This window comes from Carassius carassius, chromosome 18, assembly GCF_963082965.1.
Source record: "Carassius carassius chromosome 18, fCarCar2.1, whole genome shotgun sequence".
NCBI lineage: Eukaryota > Metazoa > Chordata > Actinopteri > Cypriniformes > Cyprinidae > Carassius > Carassius carassius.
The window spans coordinates 22,633,665-22,651,674 of NC_081772.1; the positions used below are offsets into that span (position 1 = coordinate 22,633,665).

The 18,010-nt window shown below is 38.4% G+C and overlaps 1 protein-coding gene across 1 annotated transcript; it reads left to right on the forward strand.

The window, feature by feature from the left end:
* Positions 1-29: 29 nt before the first annotated feature.
* Positions 30-17,738, forward strand: LOC132092672 (homeobox protein Meis2-like). The gene is made up of 14 exons (XM_059499004.1): positions 30-150; positions 1,544-2,092; positions 2,241-2,470; positions 2,894-3,035; positions 3,213-3,263; positions 3,704-3,754; positions 3,861-4,007; positions 5,678-5,792; positions 10,666-10,805; positions 12,641-12,717; positions 14,438-14,496; positions 14,596-14,685; positions 14,789-14,875; positions 16,723-17,738. The coding sequence occupies exons 2-13, from the start codon at positions 2,075-2,077 to the stop codon at positions 14,845-14,847; spliced, it is 1,179 nt and encodes a 392-aa protein (XP_059354987.1). The 5' UTR covers positions 30-150; positions 1,544-2,074; the 3' UTR covers positions 14,848-14,875; positions 16,723-17,738.
* Positions 17,739-18,010: the final 272 nt, after the last annotated feature.

The window sequence follows — 18,010 nt, forward strand, 5'->3', positions numbered from 1 at the left end:
GAATCTCGCTGGATATGAAGAACTAGAAGAAAAGTAGGCTATCGTGCGGCTCAGGCACACATCCTGACGGGTCAAGCAAAGGTCAATACGTTTGAAAATAAAGCGGATTATCATCACACCGACATGGGCGAAGAACGCTGACATTTCAAGGTAGTTTAAAAATCCTGTTGAAAATGTTCATAACAAATTTAGCATTTTCTTTCTTTTAAAGAAAAGTTACAATTAAAATGCAATTAAAACAGCCTCATTACAATTAAAGAATACAATTGAAATAAGCTATTATTTTAGTTGTAAGCTGTTTATTTCTTTAATTCCTAATATGTTTCTTAAATTACTTAGCTACATTAATATTAAAGATGACGCTTAGCCTATCATCATTCCGTTAATCTAAATTAAAATAATAATTTATTATTATGATGCCGCACTGCAAAAGTTTATATGGGAATTTATTTGTTACTCTCGGCGTGTGTTTGTAGCAATGTCGTATCTAAAAATATAAACAATACTCACAGACCGTTATTTTTCAGTAGCTTTCGGAAGCATTTTGCAATGCCTAAATGCCAGCATTCTTTTTTTTTAATGAATGAATAAACGGAGACTAATAGGCTATAACAAACGAACGGAATATAAAATATTACATTTTTAAAAATATAGAATTTTAGTTTTAAAACTGTGATGTAATAAAGGGGAATGCTGTTTAAAATTTGGCCAAAAGTAACATTTGTTGTGTTACTCCATAATATGTAATATTTAAATAAAATAAATATTTTATAAAATGTGTTGTTGTTTTCTTTGTTAATATAAGGCTAATCGTTTTAAACTATAATGAATTAAAAATATGATAAAAATCACCATTGATTTATCAATTAAATCAATTTAAATTGTCAAATGCAACGCACAATAAATGCTTATGTACACCAGCTTAGCTTGAGTTTTCATCCCGGTTGATCTCGTTTCCTTTATAGGCCTTTAAATATGACGATGACAGTCGTGCAGAATTCCCTCAGTGTCATTTATGTGCAAAAGCGCTTGGAATATATATATATATATATATATATATATATACGTGAGTCTATAAACTGAATGCATGTTTAGACAGTTTCTTTAATTACTAAAGGAGAACAATATTTCTAACAAATATAGTTAAAAAAAAGCTAAAACATTACAAATTAAAAAAAGAAGGAAATGTAAACTTATTTACCTTCACTATATAAATGTAATGACTTATATAGGTCTATGAGACGCGCAAGTATTGAAGGACAGTTAAACAACGAAGCAGTCAAAAAATTATAGACTGTGAAATAAATATAGGCTACTTTCAAAGGCTCAAACGCTGTGATGCTCAGCGATTTGTTGAAATAAGGTCCATTCCCAGTGCGACTCGGTGCACTGATCTGATTTTGGCACTTTTAAAAATAAAGACACTCCACCCCTAGTAACGAAACGCAGAGGATGGTGGTGCGTCATCCGCGCGCGTATCCAATGTGAACACTCGCTGGCAGCTCGTGGTCATTGCGCTCTTCTTTCTCTTTGCTTGATGTAGAGGTGTCGAACTGGTAACACCCACCGCGCTTCCCAGACTCAGTCATCAGGGGTTCCGTCTTTTCAAGAAGGACCTGCTCCAAATCACCAACACAATCCCAGTCGAGGCAAAGCGTGGGTCGCAAAGAGGGACCATGAGAACCGGATAGCAGTGTTTGCCATGCCAGCCACGAACATCCCAGAATTTGGAAAGGTTTTTTCTGACTTCAGGAATTCTGTGACGGGTAAATTGCATTAGTTAGTCAAAAGGTCCAAGTGGAAGCAAATATTTATAATCTGTACTATAAGGTAAGGTTTTATTCAAGTATATCCGTCAATGTGCGTTTGGTAATCCGGTCGAATTACTCAAAAACTGAAAGTGGCTGTAAAGGAAGCGATCAGAAACTCTTCACTGGACATGCTTTATCATCTCAACGGATTACCGACAGCTCAGTCCTCTTAAACCGGATGCACAAAAGGAATTAAATCAGATTGTTTCCCCGTTGGATTAAACCACAGTTTGCATTTAACATCAACAGAAGCGTCATATCATATGCTGATGGCTCAACGGGTACGTTCTCTTACAAATCCGCCGCGTAAAAAAAAAACTTAACTCATAAAGTTTACCCAGTTTTTAATATGTCTATAAATCTTTTTAATATTAGGTAAACACGTGTGTGTTTTTGAGTTGTCTATGATGCAGTTTCTGTCTGATGCAGTACGAAGACCTTGCCCACTATGGTGGCGGTATGGATGGAGTTGGGGTCCCGACGTCCATGTACGGGGACCCGCACGCGCCTCGGCTGCCGCAAGTTCACCATTTGAACCACGGGCCTCCGCCTCATGCCAACCAGCACTACGGGGCCCACGCACCGCACAGCATCATGCCCAGCAGCATGGGCTCGGCTGTCAACGACGCACTTAAGAGAGACAAGGACCAAATTTATGGGTACTTTCTAGCAGCCATGCTGAATTTGATAGTTTAAACAATATGTTTTATTTTTTTTTTTATTTTAATGCCGTGCAGCATTATTACACCCGCATTTGACACATCGCAATTTATTTGTACTTTTATTACAGTCAGTAAATTCCTGTGCGTAGGCTATACGATCTTAAAGAATATGTCTGTTGGTTAAGCAAATTGCAAATTCACAAAATTGCCATTTAAACAATGAGCTGAAAATGATGCTTATTTTTTATTAGAAAAATTATAGAGCGGTTTTAGTCACTGAGTGTTTAACTAATTATGTGGCCGTCAAAGCAATGAAAGTAGCAATAAAACTCTAATAAAGTTTGTCAGAATTATTGCTCGATTATTGATATAGTGTTTTGATCTGTAGGTTTATGTCAGTGTTTGTGTTGAATCTTGAAGGCACCCGTTATTCCCGCTTCTGGCGCTGGTGTTTGAGAAGTGCGAGCTGGCCACGTGCACACCGAGAGAGCCCGGGGTCGCCGGAGGAGATGTGTGCTCGTCCGATTCTTTCAACGAGGACATCGCTGTGTTTGCAAAACAAGTAAAGTATTGATTTAAAAATATATATTTAATAACAATTTACCTAGCCTAAATAATCGGTTATTCAAATTAAGTAAAGGGGAAATCTAAAACTGTTGGGCTATTTGGGTTTAGTGTAGGGTATAGTTTTTATTATTATTATTATTTGTTCTAACAAACTTGTGACATTTTTTTACAGATTCGGGCAGAGAAGCCGTTATTTTCTTCTAATCCAGAGTTGGACAATTTGGTAAGTGTTGTTTCGCGCAGTTTTTGTTCCAGGTAAAGTCGCCTCAAAGGTCCATGTGAGGACTCTTTGAGTGAAAGAATGGAAGCTTTAGTGATTTGTGAGGCCCCGTGTTATCAGAGGGCGTGGGGGTCTTTGCCCTGGGCTCCCTCAAAGCATCGTCTCTGGAGGAACCTATTTACACTTCTGCTATTGTCATAACATTACATAGCCAACACAGTATGTATCAGACCTGCCAAGTTTTTGATTTGAGTGTGATTTCTCGCACGTATAGAATAACCAACGAAGTTTGATGTTTTAAGTTTTTATTTTTTATTTTTATTAACTTGATATTATTATACACTAATTGTTATTTGCTGTTACTATTATTATTGGTTGCGGATATTGTTGGTATTTTTGTTATATTGTGTAATATTTCATGCATTATTTTGCTCTTTCCTTAGATGATTCAGTCAATACAAGTATTACGATTCCATCTTTTAGAACTCGAAAAGGTATGTTAGCCTATTTATTTTATTAGCATTTTACATACTTAGATTTTTATGTTTTTCTAATAACAAACAGATATGCTAATTGATTTGTCCTCCGGTTTTTAATCAGGTGCACGAGCTTTGCGACAACTTCTGCCATCGGTATATTAGCTGTTTGAAGGGTAAAATGCCCATTGACCTGGTAATTGATGAACGGGATGGATGCAAGACCGACTTCGACGACATCTCAGGATCCTCGACAAATCTCGCAGATCACGTGAGTTTTAATTAGCTTTCTATGACATCATAAAACAGGCCAATTATACAGTGTAGTGGTACAGGCAATTTATGGAGGATCGTTAGTGACGTTTCCAACAAAGCAATAAATGAAAATCCAAATGACATTTATTTTGTATTGTGCAAACAAACCTGGTAAAGTTTACTGAACGCGTTATTTATTTAAATTTTTTAAACTTTATTTATTTATTTAACTTAACATTTGTAGTGTCTCAGCCATGCATGTGCCTTTCTTTTTTTTAGCTTCCTCCATTATTAATCTCCACAATATATTTTTGGAAGAGTCATATCTACTTAGTAACATATGCTAATTTATTTAAACAACATTAGCTAAATCCATTTCTCTTTGCACTGATATGAATCATTAAGGCATTACCCCAGGACATATCTTATTTTAGAAGAGGTATGATGATGACGGTGATGATAATGTTGATGAAGCCCGTCATGTTGGGTTCAGGTGTTGCTAAGGGTCAGGGTCCCCCCCTACAAACACACACACACACACACACACACACACTGTCCAGCCCTCTGTTAGCCCTAATGATCAACGTTACATTTGCACATGAATGCACTTTTGTCTTTGAACTGATTGGATTGTTATTGTCAAGCAGTAGGGGAGTCTTTTTTCACTCCGAGACCAACGGTGTGTTCTTTACAGTTGTGCTTCCTATTATCAACGCACCACCCCGTTACAGGAACAAAACCAGGGAATTAAGAAAAACAGAAATTTCCATTCTGCTTAGTTCTGTTCCAGGTCAAAATGGGAAAAGAGAGTTATTTTCCGTGTTAAAAAACAGATTAAAACTGGTGTTTCGTGATTTGGACTGAATGGTCCTACGTTACAGTCCTTCTATTTTCCATCATGTAACACGTTAGATGACTGTCCCCATCCACAATATTCCTGTAAATAGACTAGATCTGAACCACAGATGGCGAGGTCTAACCATCATACAGTACCTTTACTTGGTCAGCTGAAATGTATTTGATGAATATGTACCTTTGTACACTTGACGATAACTGTAATCTTTTATTGATGCTCCTGTAATGTCTTATCGGTTTACAAGTGTGCGGTGTGACACACAACAATTTAAATTAGGTGATGAAGGGAGACAGTGGCCTTCTGAAACGTTATTAACAACACACACACACATAAACACACAAACCCACAGACTGTTTTTGTGTGTCCTAATGAGAAAACAGTGAAGGGTCTTATTCACACAGCTTTTTTGTTGTAGGAGCTTATTCTGGCCTTTCTTAGGGCTCTTTAGCTGATCACCATCAGGCAAACAGCTGACGCTAAGGGCCTGAAGAGGAACGGCTGCTGTTTGCCTTCATGTTGGGACCTTCTAAGTGCTTTGTACCCTGTTTTGGATAAAAAGGGGACGCTGCCAGTTTCTTGTGAGCATTTACGGTGGCCATCAGGAGAAGCAGTCACTCTGGTTGAGGCTCCATAGGTCTACATATTCCTAGTTCATTTGGATTGTGCATTTCAGTTGTCTCTAATTTGATCAGACACATTTTTCAGCGCAGACATGGTAACTAAAGGTTTAAAAAACCTGCTTTTAAAAAATAGCATGTATATGTGCTAGTGGGTATAATGTGGCTTTTTTCACCCTTCAATCTCTGGGTTTTCATGTACCTGATCCTCAGAATCCAGCATCCTGGAGAGACATGGATGACGCTCACTCTACTCCCTCAGTCGGCACCCCAGGACCCTCCAGCGGGGGACATGCTTCTCAGAGCGGAGACAACAGCAGCGAACTAGGTAGGAAAGCCTGTCAATTTTACTATCACATCATCGTGTGCTTTGCTGAAAACAGAGTTTACGCTGTCGTCTTATTTTGTACTCCACGCTTCAAGTAGTATTGCCACTCGGGGTTGGATTTTTTTTTTTTTTTTTTTTTTGTTTTTTTTTTTTTTACGTTATACACTGAAAAAATGTTAACCTAAAAATGTTGACATTTATTAAATTTCACTGAATCAACCTCATAATGTTCAAAATACTAACACAGTTTATGCCGTAATCTTAAATTGTACTCCAAGCTTCAAGAGGTATTTTCACTTGAGTTTGGATTTTAAATTATGCTTATACATTATGCACTGAAATAAAAATGGTTTTATTCAAAGTCAGAAGTGTTATTAGATATCAGTGAATCTATATAAAAATGGGCTAAATCAATAGAAGTAGCTAACAATTACAGGTTACCACATTTTGCCGTGTATATTTGTTATTTTGCATCATGTTTTTTTTTTTTCCTGTGGACACAATTGGTGTTTAATGTTCTTGAAAGGTTAAGGGTCTCATTTAATTTGCCAGATTTTCCATTTGCACGTCACTTTTTTTTTTCTTTCTAAATTTATATTGTGACCTGCCACTCCATATCTATTGTCCTTTAGCGCTGTGTAGCTTTTGGGGGAATATTTATTTCATTATTTTATTTTTTATGACCTGTTTTTGTATAATTGCTTCAGTTAAAATAGCCTTTAGGGTTTCTCACCTCCTTTTAATAACCATCAGACAACAAAAGCCTGACCATTATGCAGCACAATAGCAGGATGTTCTACAAGACAAGAGCAACCAGAACCAAAACCCACAGCCAGATTGTAATTCTTTGACAATTCAACCTCAGTGTGACAGTATAAAAGACGCCTTTAAAATATTTGGCATAGCAGCAATGCTAGTAGTGTTTCTGCAATACTACTCGGTATAAAAGAGAGAAAAGCATCAGGGTGGCGGCATTTTCCCCACACTGGGCTTTTTTTAAACAACAGTGGGGGAACATCCAAGGCCCACGGCCTTTTGACCCCAAAGATCAAGCATTGAAGAAGGGGAAGAGGAATGACTCCTGCTGGCCTGAAGGACAGAGCTCTTCAAACTCTAGTCACAATAGAGGGTTAATATCTGGGGTTATCAGAGGCAGAGCTTGGGTTAGGATCAGGGACATCTACCTGCTGCTCCTCCAGGAGCCACTTTGGATCGGTGTCCCTCCCTTTATCATTCAAGAGATCGGTAAAGCAAACACCTTTTCCATTACAAGTGAATGGGGAGTGTTACGTCAGTCACCCAACTTGAGTCCGAAGGATTACCGGGGCTCTTCAAAGCACCTGTCTCTTATAGGGGGGTCCCTTTGTTGCTTGCACATCAGTAGAAGTTGCTCTTGTTGAGAAACCGTTATGTTAGGTTAGGCTGAAGGAAAGAGAAGTGCTCCTCGGTTACAGTCCGAATGTTCTTAAGAGCTGCTGACTCACCTCAGGGTGTTTTTTTTTGAGAGTTTGGGATGGTAGTGGGGGGTTTTCCACAGCTATCCTAAACGTGTGCGTGTTGGTGGGAGTGCAGAGCCTAAGAATGTCCATCACAAAGGCCGAAAGGGAACAAAGGGAAGCTGCAGGACATTCCAGGCCAGTGGTCACCTCGAAGGCTAAGACACAGGCTGAGACAGGATGTTTACATCTATATCTGAACCTTCAGTGGAGGTTAAATCCCAGCATGATGTATAGTGGACCAACAACAAGTGTCAAGAGCCGATGCCTCTGTGTTTTAGCCATCAATACCACCCAACTGTGGTCCAATCCCGTGGTCCTCCAGATCATATCATGGCCACGGGGGACAAGAGGATAAGAGCATCTAATCAATATGCTTTAAGTGAAACGATTAGCGAGAACAAAGTCATCTATGTTCATCCAGTAATTATCCAGTCTGTTGCGTCCAGTAGTCAGAATTATGGCCCCTTTGGAGAAGTATAGCTCGTGATAGATTGAGGTCATGGTGAGCTCATTAAGCAAGCAAACAGGATTTATTCTGTGATGCGTGCGGGGTGGCAGTGATCAGACCCGGCTAGTTTGCGCCAGGCTTCTTTGTCTGCGGGATATTCATCTATCTTCAGTTCATCTAATTATCAGCATCGGAACAATGCAGAGCGTTTCAGCTTTGGACCATGTCATCTCTCGGGTGCTGAAGGTACCGTGATGTGACACGGATGCCGTCAGGGTCGGCTTGAAGGATGCGGGAAACCGGTCAAAAATTGTACTTAAATTGGATGTGTTTTATATGCAGAACCCCTTCAGAAGTTTTGCTTTATACGTATGAGGGAAAGTGAAAAAAAATGGTGTTAGATGGAAGGTAGAAGCCTCTTCTTCTCCATTTCTTGGGGTGCTGTTTTTCTCTAAACAGCCCGAGGGCTTACTCCAGCCTTCCTCCAGGCTGCTCTGCTCTGGCCTCCCTCTGCGCTGCGCATGCAGACTGCGGGTTCGGGGAGTGAGGTAGGGCTCAGGGAGCTGCAGAGAGCAGCAGCCTTTAAAGAGAGAGTAGTCACACAGGCTGCACGGGCCAAGTTGCCAGGGAACAGTCAGAAGCGATTAGCGTCGGGTTGGATCAGCCCTGCGGCCTTCATTTTCTGGAACAGGAGGAGAGAGGCTCGAGGAGAAGGGGGGGGGGTGAGTATTTCAGACTTCCTTAGATGTAAGAATCTCACCCAGCTCTCTTTACCTCTCTTTAGAGTATTATCTTACTCTAGTTTCACCTTTTATTTTTTCGATCCTAAAAGTCATCTGTTTTTTTATACTTCCAGAATGTTCTTTTTTAACACTTGCACTAGCACATTTTTGATGTCATATTTATAAACACATTGAAAAGTTATTTTTCTTATTTCCTGTATTGACTTTTATATTGTTTCATTTACAGTTTTCACTTTCTTTTCTTTAATGTGTTTTTACTCGATCTAATGAACACAATGAAAACATCACCTTATGATTTTCTTTATTATTATTAGAATTATTGTTCCATTTCAATAGTTCTGTCCCCCTTTGAATTGTTCCAAATATAAACACACTAGAAATTCATGTTTTCTTTTCTTTTTAATTTCTTTTATTTTCTCTCTATTTATATTGTTTTCATGCTTTCTTTCCCTTTCAGAACATATATATAAAATAAAATAAAATTATAAATTTTTTTTGTTTATTTTATTTTTTATTTTTTTTTTACAATGAAACCGTTACCTCTCTGAGCCAGTCAAGACTCTGGTCAACATGCAAACTCCTGAAAGCACAATGAGAAGAAACAGCGGTCTGTGTTGTGTAGAGACAGACAGTGTGAGACCACTGCCCTGCCCTTGACTTGCATTTTGATTATAGCATCAGTCAGCCAGCCTGAAGTCCATCTACTACCCCCCTTCTTATATTCAAATGTCATTATTCGTTAGCTGAAATATTAATGCACGAATATGGCGCATGCAGTTGCCTTTGATTGATGCATCCCCAAAAACAAGGAGACACAGCAGGCCCAATCTTAAGAAAAGTAGGGTTCCTGTCCCGCCTCCGGGGAGGAGTCCCTCAGATACATTATTCACACACCCTCAGGGCAGGCTTTCAAGGCATCTCTACCCTCAGGGCAAGAAAAATAAGCGTGACTGTTAAAAGTAAATCATCTTGCCTGATGCACAGTTAATGGGAGCAGGAGAGAGGGATGGAAAGAAAGAAAGAGAAAGGAGGGTGGGGAGGAGGACAAGACGGAAACCTTAGTTTAAAAGCGGCCTCCTGCGTGGCTCTGATCTTAAACTAGATCGGATGGTAATGGAATGAAAGCAGGCTTGATCTTATCAGAGAGCTCACAGTTCAAAATGCATTGTTTGCTAAGCATCAATTGATCTTACAGTCTAATGCCTCATTCATATCTAGTTGGGATTACTGTAATTACGCGTTTCTGAATAGTAAAAAAAAAAAAGTGCGTATTATCAAACTCTCAGTTACAGTTACTGGGATTTTGATGAATTCTTAGACTTGTCTAATTTTGGACTGCATTTATATAGCGCTTTCAACAGACCACATGGCCATCCAAAGCGCTTTACAATTTTACAATTTTACATTATATAAAATAATTAATTAATTTTTTTTTTTTTTTTTACATTTTACAACACAATAAAAAAAAAAACATATTACACATGTTTAATTAGGTTTTCATACCTATATATTTATATACAAAATCCAACATTACAACGTTTTGGTCAAAGGTTTGATTCCCAAAGGTAGCAAGCGCTTGGAAGGGAAGTGATGACTGTATTTAGCTGTAGTGTGTGTACGTGGCCACTAATTAACTTAGTTACATCTTGAATATGGCTACTGTAAGTCCCTGCACTGTACACCAGTTACAAACTTCTAAAGTCTAACACGGTTTTCTCAACAACCGCTAACAGGCTTTACCTCATTTATGTTTTCCCCCCAAGTTTTTTTCGATTTTATTTTGAGTGCTAATTCAGATCAGATATTCTCTTTGCAGTGCCAAGTCTCCATTCCCCATTCAAGCACAGAGCCTGGACATTCATTACCCCATGTCAAAGACAGCGCTCACATTGAATTAATAGCACTGGGGTTGGTGCAGAACTTTCCTGGAGATCTCTGACATCGAGACAGCGAGAGAGAGAGCAGGAGAGATCTCGCTCTGTTGATTAGCGTTCCCTCTCACTGCATGGATGCTCCTGCTCACTGCGGTCCTTGTGTTACTGTTGCTAATCAAAACAAGCCCCCCGCGTGGTTCTTTCACATCGTGTTTGTGAGCAGCACTGGTGATCAATAAACAACTGACGGTGATGTTTTATCTCATTAAAGTGACTTTAATGAAAGTCACACCTTGCTTCCTTTATCAGGAGATGGCTTGGATAACAGCTTGGCATCTCCGGGAACAGGGGACGAGGATGACCAAGATAAGAAACGGCAGAAGAAGAGAGGAATCTTCCCCAAAGTAGCGACCAACATCATGCGGGCATGGCTCTTCCAGCATCTCACGGTAAGACGCAAATCAGGAACTTCTGGCCAGAATTTGGAAGACTTTGTAAAGTGGTCCAATGCATCTCTTGGTGAATTTACTCAATTTCACTGTTCTCAGCTCAGTGACCTGCATCTAAACTGCATTAAAACTAACAGGGTGTGTTATTATCTGTCTCTCGGCCCTCCCATCCATTTCACTCGTCAAAACCCAGGGCCTTATTCACCCTGGGGTGAGCACATTTTACCAAACCTTGCTGGTTTTGGACTGATTTGTGGCATTCTCAACCCCCTCAAATCTCGGCACATTTTCAACCGGTCCACCTCCTTAAATTCCCACCATTCTCTTGCGTCTTCCTGTTTTCCATTCTCTTTCAGAATTCCTTCGCTTTTTAAGGGCTACACAGGTCCTGTACACATAGTAATCCTTTCCCTTTTACCCACCTTTAGAGTTTAGAGATAATAAAGGAGAGCCTAATTGAATTATCCTCTCTCTGTTCCCAGCTCCTTTTCAGAGCGATTTGTGAAGCAAAAGTGTTTCCCATTGCAGGATGTGTCCTGACAAAAAAAACAAAAAAATAGTGTTAGAGGGGACTTTGGCCTCTGAATGGCCCCCATTGCAACACCCAGGCGATCATGCATTCATTTGAGCTCGGGCTGAATGAAAGCTGCAGGATTCATTTTGTTGGGTTCTACTTTGAGCCAGTGTGCAACGTTTGAGATGGGGGGGCTCTTACATATGGTTTAAGCCTCCATCGTTTGTAACCTATTCAGAGGTCCGCGATAAAGACCCCCTGTGCTGCCAATTTTAAAGAAAGGTGGAACATTACGATTCAGTGGAACATTACAGTTATAACTGTTAGCTGCACTGGAACGAGATAGAGAGATCTCCTTTGGCATGCAAATGGGGACATGGAGGAGGCTTCTTAAGTGGAATTCATGCAAATATGAGTGATTCAGCGAGCTTGTCGAATAGCTTCATCTTTTGAATACATAGGATCCTTGCTACAACTTCAGCAAACAATCACGGCACAACCTGCTGAGAGCTTTTTTGATAGGAGTTTAAAGATGGATCCCAGATCACAGCTCGCATACCACTGTCACTTGGGTTGTGTAGAAAAGGGGGCGGAGCTTAAAGTCATTCATCAGCACAATGACAGCTAGCAAGCCAGGAGGTGGTCAGGGAAAGCTCCGTCAGTGTGTGAGAGAGAGAACATGACATGTAACTGGACTCATCCCTCACCAGTGACCACGGGAGGTGAGGCCGTGACAGTGCCAGAATTGGTCCACACCCACGACCCTGCGATGTCTATACATTCACCCCTGCCTGCCATCTGCTGCCCTCCCTCTGCACTCACAGTGGGAGCAAGAAAGATCAGGGGCCAGGGGCCACCACGGGGCCACCAAGGGCCAAGCCCTATTCAACCCTAGACAAAACTCTCCATTGTCTCTCTTTCACACCCACTCGATCATTTGTCAAGTAATGTCAAATAATGTCAAACAAAACCACAACCACTCAGCCAATAAGATGCAGGGAAATTTTCAAACTCTGGGATGCATATGGGAAGTCTATCATGCATAATGATGTCATTTCCTGAAAGAGTCATATAGGATCCACGTTTTTGCCCGCAGTCTTGCATGGGGCGGGTAGACTTGATAGTCGAGGTCATTAGTCATTTAAACAGATTACTTAGTTATTAATGGAGACTGCAAGGAGAAATAGACAACTCTAAAAAATGAAGACATTTACATGTTCCATTCATTATCACTTTATGGATCATCAGACAGCTATGTTATTAACTGCGGAAGTTTCTTACACTTTAATATCATTTTTCTTGTTGTTTCTGTTTCTTGCAGCACCCCTACCCATCCGAAGAGCAGAAGAAGCAGCTAGCGCAGGACACAGGCCTCACCATCTTACAAGTGAATAACTGGTGAGTAACCTTTGACCTTTGACTTTTGACCTTGCCAGCTTGACCTCTCAGCATTTAGAAGTCAGGGTTAGGATCTCTGTAACATTTCCATTTCAAGTCCGGTGATCCCGGTTTCTCACACTATTATTAGACGCTGTTCAAAGCCCCAGTGAGACAAATAAAAGCAAGAATAGGAGCAATGATGAGGTTCGCAGGGGTCTCAGAGGGACTTTTAGAAAAGTTGTCAAATGTTATGTTGGCGTATTCCGAAATGCCGTTCAGTCACCAGAGTTCTCCTGAACATTTATTCTTTTAATAACCATCTCTGATCATCACATTGAAAGATTCTGGATGTATGATATGGAGCATTACAGATTGAGCAGATTGTGAGGCCTATTTGAATTGTTTATTTAGACAGGATTTATTCTGATTTATTCTGATAGCATAACTGCACATGGCCACAATCAACACTGTACTTAAGCAGACAGTTTTGATATCTATTGCCAATAGACATCAGAATACTTTTTGTTTGTTTGTTTGTTTGTTTTACTTTTAGATTTTCATCTTTTTTTTTTTTCAAAATTAAGTTTTACATTTAGATTTGCTCTTTCTTTCATGCCACTTGAATCTAGATTCTTAATTGTGTGTGCCTTTAAACCATTTAATTTAGAATCTTTTTGTTTCCTTTTTTTTTTACTTATAATTTTGGATAGCATACACTACTACAATCAACACTGTTCTTAAGACAACTTTGATATCTGTAATGATTGCCAGTTCATTTTACTTACTTTATTTTCAAATTATTTTAGATTGAATTTTACCCCCTTCCATGACACTTGATTATCTATTTAAATCCTGTATGTATTTAAACCATATAACATAGATAATTCAAGCTTATTTACTATAGTTTACACATATATTGTCGTAAAATAAGTTTTAGTTATACAGTAATAAAAAGACCTGTTACTGTATAATAAAGTCATTCATATATATATATATATATATATATATATATATATATATATATATATAATGGATATGTAAGATTTGTAACATGTTAATGTGTATTTACTGCAACAAAATAAGGTGTTCACAAACATTTGGCTAAGACTCATTGTCTATGAGTAATTCCTTCCCCCAGAGCATGTCAGGGGCATTCTCTCTCTGTTATGGGCTGCTGAAGCATATTAGTGTCTGAAAAGCAGTTAGGCTAATCATACCCTGAGGCTTCTAGGCCAATGCTATATCAATTGAATAGTTATTGAGCAATGACCCCTTTACTTGATTTGCTAATATATTGCAGCAAAAAGCACAATTAAAGCCAGTCTTAAAAACGTCATCTTTAGACCCGAGGAAAGGAAAAATACTCCCCAAATCAAATAAATCAATTTGTTTTTATCGTCGTCTACTATCAAATTCACCATTAAGTGGAATGTTTCTCAGACGCAATTTGTAAAAGGTGTTCAAATCTCTTTATTAACAAAACCTCTGCTTGTTTACAGTATAACATAGACTAAAACACTAAAACAGTACATTAGCTTTTTTGTGGACTCCTGACAGGTCCATTAACCCAAAGGCCCGGAAGAAATTGCACTGCATCAAGGGATATTTTGCAGTAAATCATAGCAAAAAGCTCACAGTAGTAAAAGTCCTGAGTGTTTAAATAAGAGTAAAATATACTGTGGGCGGTCAGTAATATAAATAGATTCAGTAAAGCTGTTCCCTGTCTTTTCTTTGACAGGTTTATCAATGCTCGACGAAGAATCGTGCAGCCCATGATTGATCAGTCAAACAGAGCAGGTAAAGTTATGGCTTATTTTCTACAATCTTTACAATCAATATATACACAGCGTGTGCATATATCACATATATATATATATTGTGTTTTTGTGTGTTTAGTAAATCAAGGAAGTGCTTACAGTCCCGATGGTCAGCCTATGGGTGGCTTTGTGCTAGACGGCCAACAACACATGGGTCTCCGGCCTGGCGGTATGTTGCACTTTGATTCTAATCATACATTACACACTTTAGTGCTGTTATAAAAATGTTCAAAGCATTTGCATGGGTTTAATTTTGTTTCTCCATCTCTCAGGTCCCATGGGAGGAATGGGTATGAACATGGGTATGGATGGACAGTGGCACTACATGTAAATGCCTCCACGCTTCCCAAACCATAAACGTAAGGAAACGCTTTGGTACTTTGAACATCCCCTCTCTTTCTCCTTTCACCAGGCGTGTGAAATCTGATTATGGTGGCAATTCTCTCTCCGACCCCCCTCACACACGGACCTTCTTTCCCCAGCTCCATCTTCGCTGCCTGTCTCTGACAGTCCACAAATCAAGACGTATCGCTCACCGCGGGCGGCCTGGCATGGAGAATTTTATTTAATACCCACACTGTGCTGCCCAATGAGCCCCTCCATAATGTCACTTACCTTGATTAATAGAGCTCTTTATATGTAAATAGGCACCGCATCCAGTTCTCCAATCGTGCCAACACAGCCCTTTCCTCTCAAATAACAACCTCAGCCTCTGCTAATGAAGGGAGCGGAGCGGGGAGGTGAGCGGAGGTTAACACCCCCCACCGAAGCCTCAGACACATTGAGATATCAGGAGCTCCAGAAACACGCAGTCGAAATCATTTCCAGACTATTTAATCCTACCTTTTTTTGATTGAATTATCATCGAGTCGTTACTGTAATTGCGTCATTTAGAGGAATGTTTCCCTGTCCTTAATTCGCTCTGGTTAAACACCATATGCTGGTGGATTGTTGGGATCATTATGAAGATCGGTTTCCCTGTGTGAAGCGGATAGAGACACATTCATGACTTTAGAGGCAGGTGTATGTTTTTGTATTTAAGGAATATTTTGAGTTGGCTACAAGTTAAGTTTAATTGACAGCATTTGTGGTTGATTATTACACACACACACACACACACACACACACACAATGCTTTCTTTAAAAATAAATACAAATGAAGGAAAAATTGAGCATACAGTAAGGCACTTACACTCTTAAAAATGAAGGTTCTTTATTTGCATAACTGAATCATTCCGAGGCATGAAAGGTTGTTTAAAGTGGTGAAAAGGTTCACTAGATTATCAAGTGGTTATTTTAGGAAATATTCACTAATTCACATTCAAGGTTCTTTGGGAACTCAAAATGGTTCCAAAATGGCTCCACGGTGAAACCCTAATTTTGCATCCTTTCTTGTGACTTTGGCCATTTTCTGGAGAATTTAAAAGCAGAAATAATTTCATAAAAGCACTCACATTGATTTTTCTTTTATTATTATTATTATTATTATTACTATTATTTTTTACTGTAAAGCTATTTCAACTGTCATTTTATGGTTGTTGTAGGGTTTTAGACATTGCATGTTATGACACTTAAGTTTTTTCATTGGATGTAACTTTACTCAGAACAAGTTATTATCAACTTGTAAACACTAAAATCATGTTTTCTGGTTATACACTGTGAAATGTATTTATTTATTGATTAATTTATTGTTTGGTTGATTGATATATAATGTATTTATTGATTTATTAATTTTTATTACATTTCTTTTAGTTGCAAATAAAAATGGAGTATGTTTTACTATATATATATATATATATATATATATATATATATACTATATATATATATTTACTATTTTACTATATATATATATCCTTCTACTTCCACATTTAATATTTAATGCAGTGTTACATGCTATTCCTTTGTAATAATCTGTGAGATTTCCTAGCAATTTCTGTGAAAATAGTTTATGTGCACTACATAATTTCACTGCAGAACTAAAAGGTGTTTTTTTTTTTTTTTTTTTAGTAAGTAAATTCACTTCTGTTGTAAGTGCCTTACTATAACCCTGATTTTTATTTTATTTTTTTTTAAGAAAAAAAAGAGGGGCGTAATCAAACAAATTTATCTCGTAATGGGCACCTACCCCAAATATTCCTTTAATGCTTTCACAGATATAAGTGAATACATCTCTTAATATTGTATTTTTCACTCCATGTTGTAGGTTTTGAAGGTGGCCTCAGGAACAGTCCCAGTACTGGCCAGAGGCATGAGGAGTCACGTCACATTCATCCTCACGTGATCACGCGCCTCCTGTCTTCACCAGACCTCCCAGATCTCTCACGGACCCCTCATCATCTGGCCATCATATCTCACCAACATCACAAAATGTTGGAGCACCAACATCACAAAAACAGACTTGAAGCATTTGTGCCAAAAGAGAGACTTCTTCAAAAGACAATTGGAGATCTTTTCCTTTTAAATTATTTATTTATTCTTGTTTTACTATCTAGAAGCACGGGGACCACACCATTTGTGCACTTTTGCTTAACCACAGAGAGACACACAGAGAGTGCACACGCTCACATTAAACACATTTAACTGTGGAATCGAGTAAAAGATGCTAAAAGCCCTCAAAAACTGAAATGTGAGTGTATGATGAGTTTTATTTTGGGTAATGTTCTATGTTTGGGTTTGTGTCGTTGACTAGTTTTTAGACCCTTGCATTTATGATTCTGCAAAATTTGAAGGAAATGAAACCACTTGATTGGATGATTATAACACACATCTGACACAAATACCAGTCTGTGAAACCACAAAGTCTTCCCCACATGCGAGGTTTTGAAAAGCATCGTTTAGGAAATGAGTTATGCGTTTATTTGTCGAATTGGAAAGCAACCGTGCTCTTGTAAAGCTAAATACGCCTGGAGGAGTTTTTAAACCACTAGAGATGTCCCATTGTACATAATTATGTAAATGTTATTTGTAAAACACATCAATGTCAAATAGGCATTCAGTCGAGATCCTTTAAAAATGAAGTTGGGATATTGCTGTACATTTTGGTCCGTTCTCACTCGACGGAAAAAGTCGATATATGTTATGTTTGTTGACGTACTGATAAGTTTAATCGATCTTCCCGCTCTGTCCATGTTTCCTTTTAGGAGACTTTTAAAGCGTCACACTATTTCTACACAGTCAAAAGTCGAATTCTTGTAATAAATGCTTCATTTTTAAAATGCTGGATCTTGCTTTGAATGTTATTTCATACACTGAATCGATACTGACGCAGTTAAAATTCATTTCAGTTATAAACAACTTTTTATTTAGCAGATAAAACGCAAATGTGCTATAAAGTAGTTAAATAATCATTAACTATTTGTCCGTTTAAAAAAAATGAAACGCAGACGAAACCACACAATATATATAGGCTATATATATATATATATATATATATATATATATATATATATATATATATATATATATATATATAATGTGTGAATATATGTGTG